At 36.9% G+C, this 26418-nt stretch overlaps 1 protein-coding gene across 1 annotated transcript; it reads left to right on the forward strand.

Moving 5' to 3' along the window:
* Nucleotides 1-402: 402 nt before the first annotated feature.
* On the forward strand, nucleotides 403-2298 carry LOC126624630 (peroxidase 10). Its single transcript, XM_050293706.1, has 4 exons — nucleotides 403-639; nucleotides 917-1108; nucleotides 1199-1364; nucleotides 1892-2298. Exons 1-4 carry the CDS (start codon nucleotides 403-405, stop codon nucleotides 2296-2298), a joined length of 1002 nt encoding a protein of 333 aa, XP_050149663.1.
* Nucleotides 2299-26418: the final 24120 nt, after the last annotated feature.

The following is a 26418-nucleotide window of genomic DNA, read 5'->3' on the forward strand; positions in this document are numbered from 1 at the left end:
TTTTTGCAGTGCTCATGTCGATCATCTGTTTTAAGTATGGCATCTTCCAAAAAAGATCTCTCTCATGTCACTACAACATTCTTTTTGCTTCAAAAAGAGATCATGGTCGCTTACCGCCTTCAATTGAATGTCTGCTTTATTAGCATGAAAGAAAGTGATATAAAAAATAGGAAATGGATGATATCATGGCGGCTTATGCCCTCCGGAAAATACTCCAATATGATTACTTAGTTGCAGAGTTGGCCATTAAGTTTATACTACCATAGTGGCATTACCACTCTGAGTTTAACCAATGAATTCACTTTGAATTTCCACCGTTTTCGCCTATAAATAACAGTGAAACCTCCTCTTAGATGTCATCAAATGAATCTTACAGCAAATATTCGACACTGATCACAAGCTATGACTCACAAAATCATCTCCTGCTTCACCATTGCTTTATGCTTGTTCTTGTTTTTGTGTCCTTTTGTTCATATGTATCCCTTTTCTTATACTAGCCAGCTCGATTACAATTTCTACGACAGAGCGTGTCCTCGCTTGTCAATGATTGTCCGGTACAATATTTGGGCAGCTCTCAAGAACGACACCAGGATGGCTGCATCCCTTCTTCGGATGCACTTTCATGATTGTATTGTCAATGTAGCTTTTCTTTCCTTCTTCAGACTTTTCCACATCTTTATGCCCTTTGCAACCACATTTTGTCAAATTCATGCTTGAAAGTAAATATTATTCTTAGTACTCTCCTTTACCCTTATTCTTTAAAAGCAATTGATACAAGTTACTTGCAATGATCACGAATTAACATAAAATTTCGTAACAATGAGGTTTTGTGTTTACTGAAAAAGGATGTTTTAGAGTTTAGATCAACTCTGTTGTTACAAGGTATTAACGTATCAAACTTTTTGTTCTTTCGCAGGGATGTGACGGATCAGTGCTTCTTGATGACACAGATGAATTCAAGGGCGAGAAGAATGCTCCAGCAAATCGCAATTCTCTTCGAGGGTTCGAAGTGATCGACAGTATAAAAGCAGATGTCGAAAAATTCTGCCCATCAACTGTTTCGTGTGCCGATATTTTGACTCTTGCAGCAAGAGAAGCTGTTGTTCTGGTACTTGACACATTTCTGTATCATATGAAATGTATAGAAATGGTAGTTTTATATTTTTAGTCTCACTTTAGTTTCGTTCTTCTGGGTTAGGCAGGAGGGCCTTTTTGGCCTGTTCCATTGGGCAGAAGAGATGCAACAACAGCAAGTGTGAAGGCAGTTAATGAACAAATACCATCACCTTTTGAGCCTTTAGCGAATATCACTGCCAAGTTCACATCAAAGGGTCTTGACATTAAAGATGTTGTAGTACTCTCAGGTTCTTTTTTTTTTTTTTTTTTACTTTCTTCCAACCCTGCCTAAAGCGGGAGCCTTGTGCACTGGGTACGACCTTTACTTTCTTCCAACCAAACCATCTCTTTATTTTAGTTCTAGCTACATAGTGTTAGATAGTTTATCTAAAGAGATGATGCGAAATATAAACTGGTTACAAACTTAGAAACGCTAGGGACGCTGAGACAACAATAAATCAGCACTAAACCATGTTTAATTACGGCTTATTGTTGGCTCAGTATCCTTCCAGCTATATTTTTGATTAAAAGTTTGTAGAGGCTGCCACTGTAGGATTACAATCTAGCTAGTTGTATTCCTCTTCACTTAAAAGAGAAAGGATTTTTAGGTTTGACTCCCATGAATAGCAATTTCGAACCTAAATCTCGCTAGATTATTATGGGGTTTAGCCAATTCCTTCAATGTCGTTATCTGAAAAACGTTTGTAGGCTTTATACACGAGTACTTTCCTAATATTCTTGATATGAATGCCTTTCTTGCTTTTGTTTTCTGAAGGTGGACATACCCTAGGGTTTGCTCAATGCTTCACCTTCAAGAGAAGGCTCTTCAACTTCGACGGCTTGGGCAACCCTGACCCAACACTTGATTCTTCGGCCCTATCAAGCTTGAGAAGAATATGTCCAAAGAAAGATGAAGCAAACAGCAATGTTGCTCCTCTTGATTCCACAAATGTCAAATTTGACAATACCTATTACACAAACCTGGTTCAAAACACAGGTCTTCTAGAATCTGATCAGGCATTGGTGAATGATCCAAATACTGCTGCAATGGTGAACTCTTACAGTGGGAACCCATTCCTTTTCAATAACGATTTTGCAGCATCAATGGTGAAGCTTGGTAATGTTGGAGTACTGACTGGGAAAAACGGGCAAATAAGGAAGAAATGCGGATCTGTGAACTAAAAATAATGGTTCAGTTCTCTCTATGAAAGCATAGTATTCTAGTCATGGACTTGTTAGTAATGGAACCATAAACGAACGAATAATTAGTTTAGTGTCCAGGTATTTATCTCACTCTAGCAATTGAGGGGAGAACCAAATGTAGCATATTCTAATATTAATGAATATAAGCACTAACTAATTAATTTTCAGCATGATACGTGAAGGGTAACATTGTTTTTGGAAAATATCTAGAATATTATATTGTCATGCAAACTGTTAATCTGAATCAAAAGTCTAACAAAGATTTATTTTATCAACGGTTTAGTTTGACAGTTAATCAACAATATGCAGTATTTTACAACAAGGTGATTGTATAGACTAGAAGTAGAAATCCTATAGGATCTAGAAGATTTTTTTCCTTGTATAACTTGTATTACTTGGAGGGCAAGTAAAGCCCAACATCATTAGTATAGATAAAAACACTAGGGATGAAGAATAATACACAAAATTCCTCTCCCTCAAATTTTAGTTTTACAACACGTGTTGTAGACCAATTTTAGAGAGAGAAGGGAGAAAAGCTTGAGGAATTATGTGATGATACTCCTTATGCCTTGTACCTTTATTTAAACTAAAAATGGGTTTTATGTTTAATAAGAGATTATTTTCAAGTACATGAATAATGAAACAAACAAAAAAAATACAATTTTTTTATATCTGTTATAAATATTATATTAAAGTGTGATTATGTAAATCCTAAATATATTTTTTGTTATGAGTTATTCATTCCCTACTAGGATTGTATTTACTGGTAGGACAAGTAATTCATCTCCTCTTTACTACTATATAAATAAGGGCATTGTGTAGTGGGTATAACAACATCTCATACACATAGAGAAATCCCTACACCTTCTCCACTCTCCCTCTTGCTGCACCCTGTCTCTCTCCTTGTTAGTTAAATAGGCCATAATACATATCAACACACTCTTCCGCTGCACTAAAGAATTTGACATGGAATTTTCTACCACAAACCAGTTCATCAATATTATCACACAATCAAATTCTTTTAAAACAACAGTTTTTATTTCGATATTTTTGCAATCATGATATCATGAACATTCACTATAATGCATGACCTAACTTTACGTTTACGAATTTTAGATTCTACATAAATTGTATATGCATTATAGCCATAATTGTTGGATTATGTGAATTGATATTGATTATGCATGCAAGTGAATTGAAAAAAAATAATAATTAAGGTTTTGAAAACCTAACCCGTGCAACGGCTTCGAGTCGCGCAGCTGACTTCCGATCCTAAGCTGGAGCCAGAAGCTCCAGGCATAGAACCTAGAACCCACGACCTCGTTGATGTGAAAATTACTTGACACACAAATTTAACCCTATTTGTGACAATTGTAGTAATGATGTAAGTAGGGATCGTTCTAACCGGGGATTAACTAGGGATGCTAAACACTTGACTCAAATAAATAAAATTAACTTTTAAAACACTAAGACAAACCAAAAGACTCAAAACAAGTTCAAAAGACTCCAAATACTTAAAAGCATAAAATAAGATAGATTTGAACGACTAAGACTTTAAAAAAATATGGGGGGGGGGAATTGGGTTGTTTTTGACGAGATTAAATTAAATGGACAGATTATAATTAAGGGCAAAATGTAAATATGAATGCAATGAAAAATATGGATGATGGAATAGCTTAAGGGGTTCTTCTCCACACATGTCACACTTGCAATACAAGATCGATTCTCAGTTGGTCTTTCGATAAATTATGAAACTCAACACCCTAGGTTAATTAGGTCCGCTTAAATTAACCGTCAAGTTCTCCTTAAGTTAATGAATTGGATGGGTTTGCGCAACGCAATTCACAACATTCTCCAAAAGTCCTTTACGTGAAAAGCACAATAAAGATACAATCAAAGATCATTAAGCATCATGAAAACTATAAGTGTTGACGAGGCATTCGTTACTATGAAAAGCATGAAACTAGTGCCAAGAATTCATTTAACGCGATTGTTTATAAGCAACCTCCACTACTTGTGAATATAAGTTCATAACGATTAGGTGAAACTCACTTATATTCTAGCGTCATATTTATGCATGAAAATTAAGCGTGCACTCTCAATAAACATACATAAATAAGTTATCAATCAAACGGTTAAACAAATTGAATCCACAACTTATGAAATTCCAACTAAAGATAATCAATTCATATTGCAAGCATAAACATAGTTTCGAATCACCCCCTAGCTAAAGGGGGGTTTAGTTCCTCATACTTGCAAAACAAAGATACATAAAATTAGACATTGAAATCAAAGATAGAAAACACCTAGAAACGCTCCAACACTCCCAAGGCTTGGGCTTAGGCACGGCACAAGATGTTCATTCTCCTTCCTTACTTGCAAGCTGCGGCACTAGAGGTTTTGGACGGTTTTGGGTGGTTTTTATGGTGTAGAATGGATGGGGAATGGTATGGAAAGGTTTAGGATTGATGGGTGGTGTGGCTAGGGGTGGTTTTTGGCTAAATTTGGAGAGAAAATCTGTTATGACTTTGATGAATATGGAAGGTGGTATTTATAGGCTTGAGATAGGACCACTCCATTTCCTTTGCATGTGAGCTTATGTGGGTGTGTGTTGGCATGTTTCCTCTTTACATTTACACACACATTTTCTGCCCTATTTTCCTTTACATTTACACACACATGCTTCATCATTTCAAGCACCAAACACCCACATTTTCAGCCCATGTTTCTCCTTTCCTTTGCATGTGTTGTGCCTTCTCTTCTAGCTGTACATTTCCACTTGTTCCTAAGACAAATGAGTGTAATCATAACCCCATTTGCTGCTGAGTGTTGATGACAAAGCAAAACACAAAACAAGTGCCTTTTATTAGCCAAATCTGCTTAGCCCGTTTCTAAACCTTTCAGTGTTAAAATGCCCATAACTTCTTCTAGAAAAATGATATTAACAATCTGTAACTTGCTCCAGAAAATAGACATCCGTAGCTTTCTAAGCATATAAGGCTCATTCTCTCATTCATTCGGAGCTGTTCGTAGCATGCTTCCAAAGTCAGCTAATCTGCACAGGCAGTTTTGACGAATTTGTTGGTTGTCCATGTTTCTCTTTTGCACATGCCTTTCTTGCTGTTTTCTTCTTTGCATGTGTGTGTTGTCATCTTTGTTTCTCCTTTGCATATGACATGTGCTGTCCATGTTTAGATCCCCTTTGCATTTGCACACACTTGCTTCATCATTTCAACCACAAAACACACCAAATTCCTTCACCTTTGCCATGAGTTTTGTCTTCACTTTGCATGTGGGCTTCTTTGCATGTGTTTTCTCCCTCTCTTGCCTTGAGTTTGCATGTGGGCTTCTTTGCATGTGTTTATCCTTGCAATTACACACACACACTTGCACACACAAAAGCCCAAAACGTCCATCCTCATGTCTCCATGTTTGCACCATCCAATCTTAGCCCAAAAATGCTCCAAAATGCTCCAAAATGCATCTTCTTGCATCCTTGGCCCATAGAACCTACAAACACACAAAAATGGCTTAAACTACTAACATAACTAAGAACTAAGAACATAAATGCACGAAAACAAACATATTAAGTCGCATAAATATGCTCCTATCACTCGTCTACCCCCAAAAACCTAACGCCATCATCGACGTCGCCACTGACAAATTGACGCATGCATGGCTTGCAGCCATGCACAGCCACCACGGCTGCGTTCCCCGACGACCAGAAGTTGTCCCTGTCATGATCTTGGCCGAGATTCATACGAATTTCATCGTATTTCGAGCACACCCAGCAGTAGCTAGGGTGTTTTTGGTCCATCCACGACCCCTGTCGGCCTGGTTTTGCCTCAGCCTGCAACAAAGATTTTTTTTTTCTGTTTCGTTTCGGCCTGCCAGCAGCAGCCCAAAGCTGCTCTCCACTCAGTCTACACGTGACAGCAGCCCACGTGGGCTTTGGTGTCTCTTTGTGTCGTACAGGATCCCAACCTGTGTGCTGGTGCATCTGTGTCGACGATGCACAAGATCAGCGCCCAGTTTGGGCTTCTGTCTTTTGGGTCTGTGTCTGCAGCCTGTTCCTTATGCACATGGCCTGTTGCCCGGACCTGGCTCAACCCATGTCCGTTCCAACCAAATTTTTGGCCTTGGGCCGAATGGTCCTCATCGTTTTTAGTCCACTATGGCTTTTGTTCATTTTTTGGGCCACCGAGCTTTATAGCCTATATTTTTTAGGCATAATTGGGTTTATAATTTTTGCCTTTTAAAAGTTTGGCCCGAAGTCCAATAATTAATTCAATTCCTATCATAGGCCCTGAAGACCTACATGCATATATTTGTTGCATATTTTTCTGTATATATTTGTGTTTGCTTGCATGAACCCATGAACTTGAAGTTCATAAACTTTTTTGAACCTGAAGTTTTCGAAAAATAAGCCTTGAAAACTTAAAATTCTTTTTAAAACATCACACCCATTAAAACTCGAAGTTTGTCATGAAATTTAAACCAATGCATGTCTAGTAGAATCCGAGTATTCTCCTCCTATGTGAACGGATAAATTTTGTCTCCATTTCACTAACCACAATCTTGTCCATTTACTTTATCGTTTTAGAGGTCTCTGGAAGAAACTACCTCAAGTGGGTATAAGATGTGAAGCTCCACCTCACCGCTAAGAAACTTAGAGCATCCATAGAAGTAGAGATAAATAACCCTGTTGGTGAAGCTGATAAAGCCACTACCGTGATCTTTATTCGAAGACATATTCATGACATACTGGAAATCGAGAACCTCGATAAGGAAGATCCACAAGCTTTATGGGTCACTTTGGAGGATCGTTTCACTCACCAAAGAGACATCTTCTTGCCTCAAGCTAGACACGACTGGCAACATATGCGCTTTCATAACTTTAAGTTTGTGAATGAATACAATTATGAAGTTTGTCAAATCTGATCACTTCTCAAGTTTTGTAACGAGGACTTGACCGAAGAGGATCTCTTGGAGAAGACATATTCGACCTTTTCTATGATCATATTACCCTGTAGCAACAACATAAGGCTCATAAGTTTACTAAGTTTTCATATTTGATCTTTGTTTTACTTCTTGCTGAAAAGCAGAATCAATTGTTGATGAAGAATCATCAAGCTCGACCTACTGGTGCGACCGCTGTACCTGAATCACACAATAGTGAGATTCGATGCCCGAATTACTGTTCCAAGTTTGGGAGGCGCGACTAGAAGCTGTCTAACCAAGGTCAACAGAGCCAAGGCCCATCCTAAGGGGTGAAACCGAGCCCGAAGCATTCTAACCTCACTTCAAAAGCCTCAAACTTCAAGAATAAGGACAAAGCATCTGACACCATGGATGCAGACATGTGCTGCTGTTGTGGTTCGAAGTAAGGTTCCAAAAGACGCTAAGGGCTAATCGGGGTGGCGGGTTGGGGCCTAGCGCCTAGGCGGTTTTATGAAAATTTATTCTATATATTATAAAAAAATATGTATTATGTTATAAAAATAAAGTAATAATTAAAAAAAATAAAATTAAAAATCCCATGTAGTAGGTTAGGTGGTTCATAATAAAAATAAAATTCTAAAGAGGTGCATGCATCATTCCCCATTTCATAAAGCCCCATGCTTGAGGTGTAACCCCTCATCTCCACCCCAACTTTCACATCACCCAAGAGACTCCCAAACGAAGGAGGCCACTTTGACACCTTGAAAGCCGAAAACTTTTATTTTTATTCTTTCCTTTTCCTCATTGTCTTCATCTTTTTTCTGTTTCCTCATTTTTTCTTCTTTTATTTTATTTTATTTTATTTTATTTTTCAGTTTTCCCTCTGTAAATTCTCATTCTTTCTTGTTTTGTTTTGTTTTTTTTTTTTTGTTTCCTCTTTTTCTGTTTTGCATATAAGTTCCTATTCTTTGATGGATTTCAGAGAGAGGGAGTCATAACAGCTAAGAAGGTCATGGTGCATAGAGAGAGGGAGTCAAAGCAGCGAGAAAGCTTTTGTGATTCTAGTTTCTTTTTGGACTTTCTTCTCAAGAAGCCATTTCACTCTGCTTAGACTGCCCAGGCCACCTAGGCCTGCCTAGGCTGGCGCTAATAGCTCCTTGATTTACCATAACATTTTAGACCTAATCGCATTGGCATAACAACACCTCACACCTAGGCTCCACCTATGCCGATTTTTAAAACACTGGTTCAAAGAACATTTGTGTCGAGATCCTCCCAAGGTCATAGCTAAGTATCATTCTCGTCGTAAAAAGTTTGAATCAAACTTTGCTCAAGTGGATGAATCGAGAATACAAAGATGGAGGTTTTTGACTTTCAAAAGGAAGTTGTCCCGATGGAAGATTAGATTCTTGGACATGGACCCATATATTGGCCGAATTTACCTCCTAGGCCAAATTGCTTACGTGGGCCGAACCCCCTATGTTTTTTTTTTGTTTTTTTTAAGTTAAGATCATTTGTTGGTGTTTTTTTTTTAATTTTGGATATTGAATGCTATGGATTAGTTTCTCGAATAATTAATTGAATGAAATTTATGTTTTCGAACCTTTTATACATGTGACCAATTCAATTAATTTATTTCTAGGTATGACTAGTGGAGAAATTAGTTGTCTGGCAAATAATGCAACCACGCACACCGTTTGCGTGAACGCTATTTTACTAACTTCGTACCTAAGAATGCACCTCTAACTACCTTCTTAAGTCCACCCAACTTGATTGAAGGATACAAACAAAACTAGACCTGGCATTCGTGTCGCGTTTCTCATGTTCGTGTTGTTTTCGTATCATACCCGATATCTTAACGGGGCGTGTCTTGTAACACCAGTTAAAATAAACGGGTAAAATGACCCAACCCGAAATCGACCCAATAATATTAACAGGTAATATGACCTAACCTGTTACTCGTTAAGGAAAATATATTTTAAACCAATAAATATTCAAATGAAAAATATAATACGAAATAAGTATATACATACCATATTATCACATTCAAAACATAAAAACGCATTTGTCTTTCAAGTGTTCCATATTTACATACCCAAACTAAGAGCATAATAAATAAAAAAAAAACATTAGAACATTACAAAATATCAAATGTTCAAAAGATTTGCAAAATTAAGGGAGTTATGATTCAAGGTTTAGAACCTTGCATATTTTCTTACAATCAAACTCTTCAATTTTCATCAATCACCATGGGAAACGGTATTAGAACTTTGGCTTGATATATTGTCTTCAAGAGTTATATTGATGATATTTTCAGTGAGGCTTTCTACTTTAGCACTCTCTTCTCATTTATCATATGGCTATTGTTTAAGTAAAGTCTTTAATAGTTTTTTAATTAATGTAGAAGTGTGAAAAATATAGGAAAAAAATATATAAACGCCCGTAATGACAAACTTTACAACTTTCGTGAAGGGCTTAACTTTGAAATGTGCCACTATATGTAGGAAGTTTTGTGAAAAACATGTTCATTTGAGCAACATCATATAGCATGCAATTAACAATTAAAGGCGGAATTATGCTTGCATGCACTCAAAAACAAAACATTACCCATGAAATTCAAAGCCTAGTAGATTGGTGAACCAAGACTCAACTCAAATCAAAGTGAGTTGAGAAATTATACCTTTGTAGATTCCTCTTTGCATAAGCAAAGGCTAATCACCCAAAGAGAGGGCCTTCATTCCTTGCTTCTTAGATCCATGGATTTGGATGGAAGAATAGGTTTCTCCAAGTTCCCAAAGTAGAGAACCTCTAAGTCTCCACACCAAGGTTAGATTTAAGTAGAAATGAGTGACCTAGAGGAAGCAAGATTGCTAGCTAAATTCCTCTAGGGTGGCCGGCCTCTTTAGAGAGATAGGAGAGCTTTGTTTTCTCATCCTTTCCCAAAAAGAAACCCTTAATGAATTTTGGCTATAAAGTTCTTTATGTAGTCACTTCTTTAAGTGACCTAAAGAACCAAAAACCCTAATTCTTATCAAATGGCCGGCCACAAAAGGGATTTGGGCTTTTGGGCCCTTGTGAATCTTTATTCATTAAATTGTCATACAACTTAAGTCAATGGGCTTGACGTTCGAAGCCCATTGGGCCTTAAGGTCCAAAACTATCCCGAGGTTTTTAACGAACTTGTTCGTTTGATTAATTAACATATTAATTAATCCATTGTTTCTTCAATCTCCACCTTACACGGTGTACGATCCATTAGGTTCCTTTTAGCGAGGCAGTGGGCGATTAAAACCATTTCAAATCGATTGTGAATTGAAACTTACTTTCAATTCTCCCTTTAGTGATTATACACGTTTAGGGCTTCCACAAACCATGAGTGACACCTAGCAGCATATCATGGTTACCCAAGTTAATCAGAAGAGGTGGAGAACCTATTCAGTTTAGGATTACAAATGCAATACGGTCTTTCTCTAATACAATACTCTTGACCACATTGTTTGGTTTGATAGTTTATTCATGTCTACTATCCAATGTGATTCGTGTGCTTATATGATTACCTTGAATGTGATTTGGAACGACTTCCTAAATCTCATTCATACTCTGGCCAGAGATTCTTAATCATATCATAGAGTATTCTCCCTCAAACAGTTTAAAGGTTAGAGATCCATTGTTGCGCATTCACTTGCCTCCATGGCTAAGTGGCTTAAACCCAACTATGCCGTGGACACCCTCCTTTTGGAGTGACTTTTGACATAATCAAAGATCAAGGACTTAACCACAAGACAACTATGATGCCTCAGGTCAAAGGACTACTTTGCATTATCCCAACCATGAGTTCTCATATGACATGAATATGAGAACTCTTCGTTGATCGTGTTTAGTGAACTCATTCTCTATTGAGCACCTACGTACTTGTCTTGATGTCACACACACCAATGACTCGAGACTAGTCACTCTCCCTGAGAGAAGACACAGCACGTACTGATCTTAACGGATTGTCAATGCCCAATTGGCAATCCTATGATCAGGAACGTTTAGGATATGTATACGAAAGAATGGTCTCATGAATCTAACTTCTTTAGATTGCATTCTCCCAATCACATATTCCTTGGACTTATCGTTTAAGCATATAACATTTATATGAGACGGCTTCAAACAATAATCTTTGCCCTTTATATTTAAACTACATTAGTTTAACTTGTGAAATGTCCGTAAAGTATCATCATATGATTGGTTTTAGGGCACATTTCCAACAATCTCCCACTTGCACTAGAGCCAATCAGCTTGGTCATCAGTGATGATACCTCTTCTGTAGTCATTTCATAAATGGCTGAATAGTAGGCCTAAACAATGGATATCTATATGTTATCCATAGAAGCAACCTTGAGAATAACGACGTCACCATTATACATGATTCTTAATCATGTGGTTCAGTCTCTCATTTGAGTTCGGATCTTGATGAGACCTTGATTCCCTGGCTTGAGCTATCGCCCCATTAGTGTCGTAGTGTCGGTACACTAGAGACACTTTCTGGTTGGAACCGAATAGAGAGTTCATAAATGAACTTTCCCATCCAAACAACATTGTTGTAAGCTTCTATATGGCAATATATTTTGCATTCATAATGGAACACACTAAAGTCATTACTTTTGATGTTTCCATCCAAATATCTCTTTAATCATAATAAAGAGATATCTGATTATCTCTTCATTCATAATGAAGAAATATCCAATGATGGATTAGATTCATAATCTAATACATTTACGCTTCCATTACGTTACTCTAATTCTTCCTCATTCTTTGAGGAATCTATCCTTTAGTATTTCTTAAATACTTAAGGACTCACTTGACAGTTGCTGTGGTTTTGATCCTGGGCTTGCATTGATATCGTCTTGTACCTTTCTAGGTACAACTCATATCAATGTTTTTCATACAATATGAAATACATAAATCACCTCTATGCGTATGCATAAAGGATTCTATTTACGCATTATTTCTTTGGGAGTCAAAGGGTACGTTCCCTTTGAGAAGGGCAACTTGCTAGTCTCACTAGAGTCGTCCTTCTAATTGAAGTTTATCATCATATGAGAAACTTCCTAGCATCTCTTGTCTATTATTAGGGCTTGATATAATCCAATTATATCCTAAAATCTATCAATATAGATTTCCATCCCATGTATATAGATTATGTCTCCCATATACATTCTATCTTCATATAATGTTTTTTAAGTCATAACTTTAACTAAGAAGTATTCTTTTCATTTCCAAAATTAATATATCATATATTTGTATATATATATATATATATATATATATATATATATATATATATATTCAAATTTAGGAACATGATTAACTCCCACTAATCTTTTGTAAACCTAGTAAACAAAAGATTCATTTACATCTTTATGAGAAATCAAACGTTTTGATCTTTCTCTCATAAGACGTTTACAACTCCCACTAGCTTGCTAAGATCCATGATGATTGGATCTCTACAACTTACATGTCTTGTGATTCATAGTTTTAGACATATATTATCAAGACTATCTTAATAATGGTTTCGGAAACCTATATTATGTCCAAACATTGAATCACCATTTAGTTGTAGCTAGCAATCTTCGAATTAATTGAAAACAAGACTACGTCAAAGATGGTTTCTTCAAAGTCAACCATTCTCTTTGATTGTAGTCACCTTAAGCTACCAATTAGCTTTTTAAGGTTTCATTATTTCGGGTCAAATGGTACTTTACCATTTCCTTGAGTATATATCGTATATACACTTAATGTAGTCATAAGGATTTTCATTCTTATTTCTTTCGAATTAAGAGGTGTAACTCTATGACATAGTCATAAAGTTCAAACCATTCAACTGAGACGGTTTATAAATCCTTCTCGACTACCTTGGAGCTTGTGGTATAGGAACTAGGTTGTTATTTTTGTTGATTATCATCTTGTCTCTCAAAGAACCCATTCTTTGAGTTCTATCTCTCGTTCATTTGCTCTTAGGCAAATCACATTGTAGGATTACAATGAACTACCCAACAAAACAACATTTATTAGTTGGTTTATAGAAGCGATATCCAAAAGTTAATTTAAGGATATCCCACAAGATTGTTATCAAACAAATATTGCTTATTAGCACACAACCCCAAATCTTAACATGATTAAGATTTGTCTTTCTTTCCAACTACATCCTATGGAGTCATGAAAATTTTTGGAAGATCTTCTAATTGACAATCATATTGTCTTAGAAGTATATATCCTATATATGGGTAATTGATAATATCCAATTAAGTAAATCTTATTCAAGTTTGTTCTTCTCCTTATGGAGAAATCCATTATCATATGATGCTTCTTTCCTTGATATCTTTCAAGAAAACTATTCTAAAGTGTTACCATTCCTTGGATCAAATCTAAGGATGTAAATACTTTAGACGTCTTACTCATCAACTTACATTTCTTGAATTCTTTGAAACCTTTTGCAAAGTATTCAGACTTGTGTTTATTCAAAATAAACTATAGTCCAACCGAGAGTGATCTTTGGTGAATGTCATACAACATGAGTAGTATTATGTTGTGGACAAGTGCCACTAACATCTAAGTGAATTAACCTCAACAACTTTGTGATTCTTTCTTCTTTCCAAAAGAATAAAGATTCAAACATTTCGCCTCCATACAATTTTAATAAGAAGGTATTGGATCCGGATCTAACGATCCAAAGCATCCATCTATGACCAACTCATATTTTTTGTTTTTGAGGTATCACAACTCAGTTGGGATTAGTCACTACCTTGCAACCTTTTGGGTTTTAAGCATCGTTATATTCTAAACAGTTAACACTACCATATCATCTCTACTATAGAGACAATCAATTAGATTACTATAATCCAATCATTGATTAATAAAGAACAATGTTTTGTCAAACAAAACATTCATCCATCTCTACTATAGTGATGGAATTAAGTTCCTTAAAATTGGAATGTAAAAACAATCTTTGGTTTTTCCAATTTCTTTGGTAGTTCATATGAGGAAGTAAGTACTATCTGCTTTCGCAGAGATCTTTATTTTATTCACGTTCCGAATGTGAAGCACCTTTTTCTTCTCTCATATATCTTCTACTTCTTATTAGTCACACTTTTACAACGATTGTAAAACATAGTTACTAATACGGAATCAAGCATTCAAGTAGAAGAACCAACTGTTTTGAACTATTCAAGAACAATTTACAACACCTTCGAAAGGTGTGTTCTTGACACTTGCAAGACATTTCTTGCAAATACCCCTTCCAATGTCCATCCTTTCATAAAGAAAGTTTGTTCCCTTGGAGTTAATTTTATCTTCTTTATTTGACTTCTCCTTTGACTACAATAGTCATGGTCCCTAAACTCCCACTATTTCTCTTGAAACTTATTTCAATTGTGTTATACACATCAAACATTTTGGAGACTATGTGTTTATTGTTCACTACATAGTTTACAATAAACTTAGTGAACCATTAGGATAGGGACCTAAAGGTGAAGTCCTAGCCTAGTTTCCGTCTCGTTAAGTGGTTTAACACTTCAACACTCAATGATTCAAAATCATCATAAGTCCATGTTGATGGACTATTTTTGTCAACCAACCATTATGTTCTAAACATAATTACAAACTTTCAAGAGTTGTCCAAGGCAACTCTCATTTCTTCATACAACAATTTGTAAGTGAAGAATCATGGCACATAAAGTGTCCATGCCCTTGTGCTTTCTTCTCAAGTTCTTTGTTCATTTAACAAAGAAACAAGCACTAGTGTTTGCATTGACTAAGGGTTGTTCAAAGCAACTCTTATTTCTTCATACAACAATTTGTAATTGAAGAATTATGACATTAAAAGTGTTATCCTCTTTATGATAGACTTTTTCTAACATATTCTTCTAATGATACATTATCAATAGGAAGATTGTGAGGATGAGACTACTTAGGTACATTTACAAGCCGTTAAAGACAATCTATGGTTTTGTAGTACCAAGTCCGGAAACTAAAGCTTTCGGCTTTTATTTGTCAAGTGTTGGATAGCTTTTGCAAATATATTGGTAAATAAATACATAACAAATATAAATCGATTGATTTTAAGCCATTTGATCCGGGTCTTTAAATCAAATAGCACCACCCACTATTTTTGGCAAATTCCATATCCCTCATTGGAATTCGAGAGTTTTGGAGGAAACTCTTAGTAGGGTATGGGAGACTCACTACTACCAAGCCCACCTCACAATGATATGATGTTGGCTAGCATTAATAATAATGAGAGAGTACGCTTACTCATTTGCATCTCTTGCAAGTACCCATCTTATTTGGCCTTTAGAGAATGTCACCTCACAATGATATGATGGTGGCTCCATTGCACTTAGTTAAGTCATTCCCACCATGCAAGTTCGGGTAGGGGTTCAAGAACAACCTCACAATGATATGATGTTGATCATTCTCGTTGCCTACGCTTTACAACATCAAGTATGTATATAGACTCCTCCTGAGTGTAAGCACGCACTCACTTTGTACTCCCCCATGATAGGGTGAAGCCGGTGTACGAGTCACAAACGATCGGAGCCTACCACGGTGGAAGGCCACGAAAGAGTGTTCAAAGCACTCTCACGCTTATCAACTTAATAATGGTTTGGTTGAGGGTTTTAGGTCTCATCATATATAAACATACATTTTAATCTAATTAAAACAATTTTGGTCCTATTACAACTATTGGTCCATTTGATTGTTTTAGTTGTATATAATACTCCCACTTGCTTATAAAACGGTTTTAAAGCAAGAGTATATGATACTACTAACATAAGGTTTGCATTCATTGATGGACTATATAGTTGCCTTAGGGCCTTAGGATGACTATGAACTTTTGTTTAGATTCAACACGAGCCTAGTGTTGAATCTCGGCCTAGGGATGGTGATTGATTTTAGTTACGCGTTTAATCACATTAAGGCGTGTTGTTCCTAGGGATGTTGGACCCAACTACTCCAATCTCATGCATATCAAATAAAACAAGAAAATGAGTACTTTAAAGTAAAGAAGAGCTTATGCTCTTTTACAACAATTGATCAAAATAAATTACTTTAAAGTAAAGAAGAGCGTATGCTCTTTTACAACATTTGATCAAATCAAATTACAACCAAAATCTAATCTACACATTCCCATGGTTCAAACAAATTTGAAACGGCCTTTCACATAGCTCAATTATATTAGGCTTAGGTTCATAATCACCCCTTAATTAATTAACACTTTAACTAATTAAATTGAATGCAACATTTTCATTTGGTTTTTGTATCCATAAAATTGATTTAAATGGAGCTAAATGAAATGAAAATCCAATTCTCATTTAAAGAGACAAAACCATTTTGTTCTCATCCTAATTTGGGCCAATATGCAATTACCACAACCTTTGGGCTATATTGCAAAAACATAAACTTTTGGGGTCACTTTGTAAAAACACAAAAGTCCATTACTTCATGTAATTACAACTAGAACCCAAAATTTAAACAATGCAAAAACTTCATTAAAGGAGCAAAACAATTTGTCCTCTAGCGTTTTTGGACCTAAACGTAAAAACGTAAACTTTTGGGCCAAAGTGCAACAACAACAACAACAACAAAGCCTTTTCCCACTAAGTGGGGTCGGCTATATGAATCCTAGAACGCCATTGCGCTCGGTTTTGTGTCATGTCCTCCGTTAGGTCCAAGTACTCAAGTCTTTTCTTAGGGTCTCTTCCAAAGTTTTCCTAGGTCTTCCTCTACCCCTTAGGCCCTGAACCTCTGTCCCGTAGTCACATTTTCGAACCGGAGCGTCAGTAGGCCTTCTTTACACATGTCCAAACCACCGGAACCGATTTTCTCTCATCTTTCCTTCAATTTTGGCTACTCCTACTTTGCCTCGGATATCCTCCTTCCCAATCTTATCCTTTCTCATGTGCCCATACATCCCACGAAGCATCCTCATCTCCGCTACACCCATTTTGTGTACGTGTTGATGCTTCACCGCCCAACATTCTGTGCCATACAACATCGCTGGCCTTATTGCCGTCCTATAAAATTTTCCCTTGAGCTTCAGTGGCCTACGACGGTCACACAACACGCCGGATGCACTCTTACACTTCATCCATCCAGCTTGTATTCTATGGTTGAGATCTCCATCTAATTCTCCGTTCTCTTGCAAGATAGATCTTAGGTAGCGAAAACGGTCACTTTTTGTGATCTTCGCTAGATTGCTCCGGTCATTAGTGTGGATAAGTATATAAATGGATAGAGATAGGAAAGCAAACACAAGATGTACGTGGTTCACCCAGATTGGCTACGTCCACGGAATAGAGGTGTTCTCATTAATTGTGAAGGGTTTACACAAGTACATAGGTTCAAGCTCTCCTTTAGTGAGTACAAGTGAATGATTTAGTACAAATGACATTAGAAAATATTGTGGGAGAATGATCTCGTAACCACGAAACTTCTAAGTACCGGAGTGTGGTATCGTCTTGACTTGCCTTATCTGTCTCATAGGTAGATGTGGCATCTTCTCTAGAAGTACTCTTCCTCCATCCAGGGGTGGTATCTGTAACTGGTGGAGATGCACAAGGTAATGTTTCAATTTCACTTGAAGCTTACTTGTAGTTTCAGGCTTGGTCAAGCGCGATACAAACCATGTAGTAGGAGTCCCCCAAGTCGCCGGGCTAGGGGATCTGCTGAAAAAGGTGACAGACAAGGTAAGCAATCAGAGCTCCGGCTGATTGTTCACATTCTCCCTATCTTGCAGGCAGCATGAAGGATAAAGAGAAGAAAAATAAGAAGAGATGATATGGGATACTTTTGCTTTTGAAGAAGTAACTTTCCACAGGCTTATTCTTGAACAGGGCTGGAGGGTTTTCTGGTTTCCTCCAGAGTATAAGGCCGACTGAAGAATTTGAGGGTCAAAACAAGTCCATCAAATCTAGAGTACGTTCGACCCTGCTGATATGGGATACTTTTGCTTTTGACAGAGTAGTGGATGTATCGGCACGTGTGCTGTTACGCTTGTCTCCACATGCTTCCTTGTATCCTTCTCACTTGCCCTATCTGTTCCTCAGGCATATACGGTATCTTCCCTGGAAACATAAGATGTTGAAGATGAGTACTCGAGAGCAATGCCAGGTAAGTAATCAGGTAGGGGGTTCCAGGCAGTCAGTTCCTGGCTGGAAGCTTGATTCCAAGTGCTGAGTGATTGCTCTCTTTCTCCTTGTCTTGCAGGTAAGAACAAGGCCAAAGGAAAAGACAGGGAAAAAGCATGATATGGGATACTCTTGCTTTTAACCCTGATGATATGAGATATTCTTGCTCTAGTATAGCTTGTTTACAGAGGTATTATCCGGGGGAAAGAAAGCTGAATATTTCGAAAGGCTTCGTTGGGAGTGCCCTCTCAGATAAGAGAAAGGGTTGAGCATTTTTGCAGGTCTGCCTGTCCGTTAGGGATGGAGGTCGACATATATAGGAGTCTCCCTAACATCAAGTAATAATGCTATTCCTTTACCCTGCTTGGTCATAGCACGGTAGTGGGAGCTGTCAGCTTCACATGTTTTAACTCTGTCAGAGCACTTTGAAAAAGTGGTCTGTGGTATCTGGAAAGCTGATGTTGCGTGTGAAGATTACAGACAAGCTTTATCCAAGGAGATCCAGCTCTTGAAGTTGGGAAAGTGGTGCCTCTTCGGTTTTCGAACAAGCAATCCTGTCGGGGGTCTGGCTCTCGAGATTCGGAGAACGATGCCTCTTCGATTTTTGAGAAAACAATCCTGCTGGGGGTCTGGCTCTCGAGATTCGGAGAGCGGTCTCTTCGATTTTTTAGAAAGTAATCATGTTGGGAGTCTGGCTCTCGAGATTCGGAGGGTGGTGCCTCTTCGATTTTGGAGCAAGCAATCTTGTTGGGAGTGTTTTCTCGAATGTGAGTAAAGGTTGGGCATGTTTGCTAGTCTACCTTGCCACGAAGCACAGAGGTTGACACACAAAGTGCAAATACACAAAAATATCAAAACTTTATGTAATTGCATAAAAGCCCCAAAAGTACTCCCATTGAGGGAGTGGCCGGTTTTGGGAGAGGAGTCCACAAAAATTTTGAAAATTTTTTCAAAGTCATAAAGCCTTGCAAGTGGTGCAAGATAAGTGTGACATAAAGTCATGCAAGTGGTGCAAGATAAGTGTGACATAAAGTCATGCAAGTGATGTGTGTGTAAGAGAAGTACTTCTTACACACCCATCACCATTTCTATCACCTTACACAATTTCTATCACATTAAAACATTTGATAAAGCACAAAACAAAGACTTTATGAAATAAATCAAAACTTTGAATCAAAACACCAAACCTTTTGTTCTTGGCTAAAATGTCAAGAACAATGAAGAACATTCATGAAAAACCCATAAGAGCTCCATGAACATTTTTCATCCAAAGAAATCCCAAAACCACTCAAACTAAAGGGAAATAACATATAACCAAACTAGGGTACATAGGGGTTCCAAAAGTTACTTGAAAACACTTTTAACAAGTCAAACAAGAACCCAAAAAATCACCCTTTGGATTTGGCCGAAAATCCCCAAAAACATGGCACCAAATTTTAGCTCCAATATTCATGCTCATATGAACTACATCTACAAAATTTGAGATGGTAAATTTTCCAACAAAATTTACATTCAAAGAAGCAAGAATAAAGCTTGTAACATATTACAACATTTAAATCAAAGACTATGAACTACAAAACCCAAAAGGATTCACCAACTACTAGACCTAGGCTCTGATACCACTTGTAGGAAGTTTTGTGAAAAACATGTTCATTTGAGCAACATCATATAGCATGCAATTAACAATTAAAGGCGGAATCTGAAGGAAAAATTTTGTCCTAGCTAAGAACAAGTATGAACATTTGAATACACATGCAAGCTATCAACACTTTAAAGTAGACATGCATCCAAAAACAATTCATAAAACCCATGACTTTCAAAGCCTAGTATATGGTGAACCAAAATAAACTCTTTAACAAAATTAAAGAGAAGTAAAGATTTAGTGATTCTTTACCCTTGAAGCTCATCCTTGTTTACACAAGGGATTCACCCAAGTGGAGGGCCTTCAAGTCACCTCCAAGCTCCTTGAATCCTCCTTGTGTTTTCCTCCCTTTAGTGCTCCTTTGATGATTAGAGGAAAACGGATTTGTTCTCCAAAAACATCAAAAGCTTGATGTCTCTAAGTCTCTTCACCAAGGTTGTATATTGTGAAGATGATATGGATGACTTAGAGGGATTTTAGATGCTAGTAAAAATCCTCTAAGTGGCCGGCCTCTATGTAGAAAAAGAGAGAAAATGTTTCACCCAATTTCTATTAGAAAACCCTAAAAGAGAAAATTGCTATAAAGTTCCTTTTATAACATTTTCTTTGGTGAGTGGCAAACTTGTAATTAAGCAAGCTTGCCCATTCACCCTAATGGCCGGCCTCTCCTTGTTATTGGGCTAATTTGCCCATTTTGTTTTAGTTGTCATACAACTTAAACATAATGGGCCTTGTGGACCAAAACACTTTTGGGCCCCGAAACCCAAAACCAACTTATAAGCCCAATACGAACTTTTCGTATAATTAATTAACTAATTAATTAATCTTGACCATTCTTCAATTAAACCATTTAATTGCTTATCCATTTCATATAATTTCTTCACTAACATCCTTATGTGGTGTGCGATCCATTAGGTTCCAATTAGCGAGGCAGTGGGCGATGTTACTCTTAACGATCGATTGTGAATTGAAACCACATTTCAATTCTCCCTTAAGATTAGTGCTTGCTAATCTTCAGGGCTTCCACAAACCATGAGTGACACCTAGCAGCATATCATGGTTACCCAAGCTAAGTAGAATTGGTTGGAGAACCTATCCAGTTACAACTACAATGCAATACGGTCCTTCTCTAATACAATACTCTTAATCACATTGTTTAAGTGATAGTTTGTTTCATGTCTACTATCCAATGTGATACTTTCCTATATGATTCCTTTGAATATGATTTGGAACAAACTTCCTAAGTCATATTCATATGCTTTGGCCAAAGACTTTAGAATCATATCTTAGAGTATTCTCCTTCCACCATGGAAGGTTAGAGATCCCTTGTTGTACATTCATATGCCTACATGACTAGATAGCTTGACCCCAACAATGCCGTGGACAATCCGAAGGAATGCCATTGACATGATCAAAGATCAAGGACCTAACCATTAGACATCTATGATGCCTCAGGTCAAAGGACTACGTTGCATATTGCAACTTTAGAGTTCATACATGACATGTATGTTCGAACTCTCTTTTGATCGACATTCAGTGTACTCGATTACTCTTTCGAGCACCTATGTGTTTGTCTCAGTGTCCAACACCAAATGACTTGAGACTAGTTCATACTCACGTTTGAGTCAACATAACACATACTAACCTTAGCGGATTGTCAATGCCCAATTGGCAATCCTATGGCTAGGAACGTTTTAGGAATGAACATAAGAGAGAGGTCTCGATAATCTAACTCATTAGATCACTTCTCTCTTAGAACAAATACATTCCTTGGATTCCCTTATTGCTTAAACACATGATACAATAAATAGTGATTAACAATAAGCTTTGCCCTCCATTAAACATATAAAAGTTTAATACAATAAGTATTCCAAAAAGCTATTACATCAAATGAGTGGCTTTGTGGGCATACTTCCAACAGAATCATGCTTGCATGCACTCAAAAACAAAACATTACCCATGAAATTCAAAGCCTAGTAGATTGGTGAACCAAGACTCAACTCAAATCAAAGTGAGTTGAGAAATTATACCTTTGTAGATTCCTCTTTGCATAAGCAAAGGCTAATCACCCAAAGAGAGGGCCTTCATTCCTTGCTTCTTAGATCCATGGATTTGGATGGAAGAATAGGTTTCTCCAAGTTCCCAAAGTAGAGAACCTCTAAGTCTCCACACCAAGGTTAGATTTAAGTAGAAATGAGTGACCTAGGGGAAGCAAGATTGCTAGCTAAATTCCTCTAGGGTGGCCGGCCTCTTTAGAGAGAAAGGAGAGCTTTGTTTTCTCATCCTTTCCCAAAAAGAAACCCTTAATGAATTTTGGCTATAAAGTTCTTTATGTAGTCACTTCTTTAAGTGACCTAAAGAATCAAAAACCCTAATTCTTATCAAATGGCCGGCCACAAAAGGGATTTGGGCTTTTGGGCCCTTGTGAATCTTTATTCATTAAATTGTCATACAACTTAAGTCAATGGGCTTGACGTTAGAAGCCCATTGGGCCTTAAGGTCCAAAACTATCCCGAGGTCTTTAACGAACTTGTTCGTTTGATTAATTAACATATTAATTAATCCTTGCCATAAACAATTAAACCATTTAATTATTCTTACTCATCTCCATTGTTTCTTCAATCTCCACCTTACACGGTGTACGATCCATTAGGTTCCTTTTAGCGAGGCAGTGGGCGATTAAAACCATTTCAAATCGATTGTGAATTGAAACTTACTTTCAATTCTCCCTTTAGTGATTATACACGTTTAGGGCTTCCACAAACCATGAGTGACACCTAGCAGCATATCATGGTTACCCAAGTTAATCAGAAGAGGTGGAGAACCTATTCAGTTTAGGATTACAAATGCAATACGGTCTTTCTCTAATACAATACTCTTGACCACATTGTTTGGTTTGATAGTTTATTCATGTCTACTATCCAATGTGATTCGTGTGCTTATATGATTACCTTGAATGTGATTTGGAACGACTTCCTAAATCTCATTCATACTCTGGCCAGAGATTCTTAATCATATCATAGAGTATTCTCCCTCAAACAGTTTAAAGGTTAGAGATCCCTTGTTGCGCATTCACTTGCCTCCATGGCTAAGTGGCTTAAACCCAACTATGCCGTGGACACCCTCCTTTTGGAGTGACTTTTGACATAATCAAAGATCAAGGACTTAACCACAAGACAACTATGATGCCTCAGGTCAAAGGACTACTTTGCATTATCCCAACCATGAGTTCTCATATGACATGAATATGAGAACTCTTCGTTGATCGTGTTTAGTGAACTCATTCTCTATTGAGCACCTACGTACTTGTCTTGATGTCACACACACCAATGACTCGAGACTAGTCACTCTCCCTGAGAGAAGACACAGCACGTACTGATCTTAACGGATTGTCAATGCCCAATTGGCAATCCTATGATCAGGAACGTTTAGGATATGTATACAAAAGAATGGTCTCATGAATCTAACTTCTTTAGATTGCATTCTCCCAATCACATATTCCTTGGACTTATCGTTTAAGCATATAACATTTATATGAGACGGCTTCAAACAATAATCTTTGCTCTTTATATTTAAACTACATTAGTTTAACTTGTGAAATGTCCGTAAAGTATCATCATATGATTGGTTTTAGGGCACATTTCCAACACTATAATCATATAAATAATAGATCAAAATTTAACGGTTGATTATTGTTTACCTTTATGCTTCATTTTTCTCACCAAATTTTGTTTTTTTAGATTTTCTTTCTTGAAAACATGATCTATTAGAGGATACAGGAAGATGAACGGTTCGGATTGTTGATATTATGTTTAGAGTTTTACCGTTAGTGAAAATATTGCTTGGTGTTTATAAAGTCTCTACAAACTATATAAATTTCAATTAACCATAAATATCGGGACGTGATATCAAAGATTTGAACCGTTCATCTTCCTATATCCCCCAGAAGATCATGTTTTCAAAAAAGAAAATTTAAAAAATGAAATTCAATATAAAGAATAAAGCCTAAACGACAATCGACGGTTAAATACAAATTTAAGGTTTATGGATTATAGTGTCGGATTTCTTAGTCAGTGATTGTATTTTTATTTTATTTTTATTTTTACATTTCTTACACTTTTACAATAATTATTATTAATTTTATTACTTTTACACTCAAATAAAAAACACTATTCATGACGGTTTGGAGGGTTTTAAAAATCTAAACGATAATGTAAGTGTAACCATTGTCTACTAGTGGAGGGATGATGAATCACGAGTGTTTATGCATTCTTTCACATTTTTCATACTTGTAGACTTATTGCCTAGACTAATACTATACTAGTTCATTTTAATTTTGGACAACAACATGTTAAGTAAAATTTATCCTATTAATGATAATAAGAAACTCTCATAATAAAAATAAATAAATGAATAAAACTTAATTTTTTTTTAAACTTATATAGAATAATAATACAAAAATATATATTTAATATACAATATACCATTATATACAATATGACTATTGTATTTTATAATAAATGTTTTAGTAATTAAACTTTAAAATTATAATTTATTTTTCTTAACGGGTTGAAACGAGTTACCCACGTAGTACTTGCGTGTATACTCGTTAAGAATTCGTTATTAATCTTAACGGGTTACCCGATAATGACCCGATTAAATCGTGTTTACTCGAAACCCATTATTTTCGTATCGTGTAAGAAAATGCCAGATCTAGACACAACCATATTGTGTTGTCCAACAACACTGGATTGACCATTAAAGAGGCACTTTGTTCTCCACATTCCGGACGAACATTGTTGTGATTTAAAGACATTTGAGAAACTATCACGCTAAAACTTCTGTAGAAAATGGAGTTGAATTTCTATGCATTAGTTCCTATGAATATAGCTAGAAGCGTATTTTAGAGAAGATGGAGCGTATCTCGAGTAGTTTGTATACTATGACCATACACCCCATTTGGCTAGCTCTACCTCAGGGACTGCACACTATGTTTTTCTTTGGCATGATTGGTTGGGACACCCTGGACGAGTTGTGATGCGCCGTATCCTCAAATTTTACACGGGCATCCTTTAACCCGAAGCTTAGGCACATTCCAAAAGGATATCGCATGTCAAACTTGTTTTATGAGAAAGCTTATTATTCGACCTTCATATGATAAGATCCATTCGGATCCTCCCACTTTTCTACAAAGGATTTAGAGGGATATTTGTGGACCGATTCAACCACCATACAGACTATTTAGATACTTTATGGTATTGGTTAACGCTTCCACACGTGTGCTTGTTATCCACAAGAAATGTTGCCTTCTGTAAACTATTGGCTTAGGTTATCAAGCTCAGGGCTCACCACCCTGATTATTCGATCCGATCAAATCTATTGATTAGTTAATGATGGAGAATTCACATCGAAAACTTTCGATGATTATTATGTGTCGGTTGAGATTGAAGTTGAACATGTAGTACCTTATGTTCATACCCAAAATAGCCTGGCAGAAGCTTTCATTAAGTGCTTTTAAATGATTGCTCAATTGTTGGTCATACGTACCAAGCTCTTTATCGCTGTTTGGGACCATGCAATATTGCACGCTGCCATGTTAGTCCTCCTAAAGCCCGTTGTGACCCAATCATATAATGCCATTCAGTTGGTTACTAGATATGAACCTGACTATCGCATCTGCGCATTTTTGGTTGTGTGGTCTATGTGCCGACGATACTGCCCTTATGTACTAAAGTGGGTATTCAAAGAAAGTGGGAATTTATGTTGGTTATGATTCTCTTTCTATCATTTGTTACTTAGAACCTTTGACATTTGGTCTCTTTACCGGTCTTTTTGCAGATTGTCACTTTTATGAGACAATCTTCCCGTCGTTAAGGGGAGATAAGAACGTCAACGTTCCAAAAGAACAACGCGAATTATTGTGGACGACTCCCACTTTGTCTCATTTAGATCCCTAGACTGCATGTATGAGATTAAAGTATGACGCATCCTAGATCATAGGAGCGTAGCTCAAAGCATGCATATGCTTTCTCCATTTTAACGAGATTGACGAGATCACATATACCAGCTGCAAACATGCCTGCAAAGATGTATGTACCAAACTGGGACACCCTAGTGGTCGACCCTTGTACATTGACGGCTAGCCAATCCTTTGCTCCTTTCCAAATGCATGGCAGACCTTTTAGTTCAAAGGATTCACAAGCCTAGAAGAGGAAACTTATAGCATAGGCTGTTGAGCCTACCGTGAATCCAACCATCGCATACTCATTATATCCGACACACGAGGGAAATTCTAGATTATAGAAACATCTTGGAAGAGAAGAATCCACCTCCCGAGAATCA

This window comes from Malus sylvestris, chromosome 5 (assembly GCF_916048215.2).
Source record: "Malus sylvestris chromosome 5, drMalSylv7.2, whole genome shotgun sequence".
Lineage (NCBI taxonomy): Eukaryota > Viridiplantae > Streptophyta > Magnoliopsida > Rosales > Rosaceae > Malus > Malus sylvestris.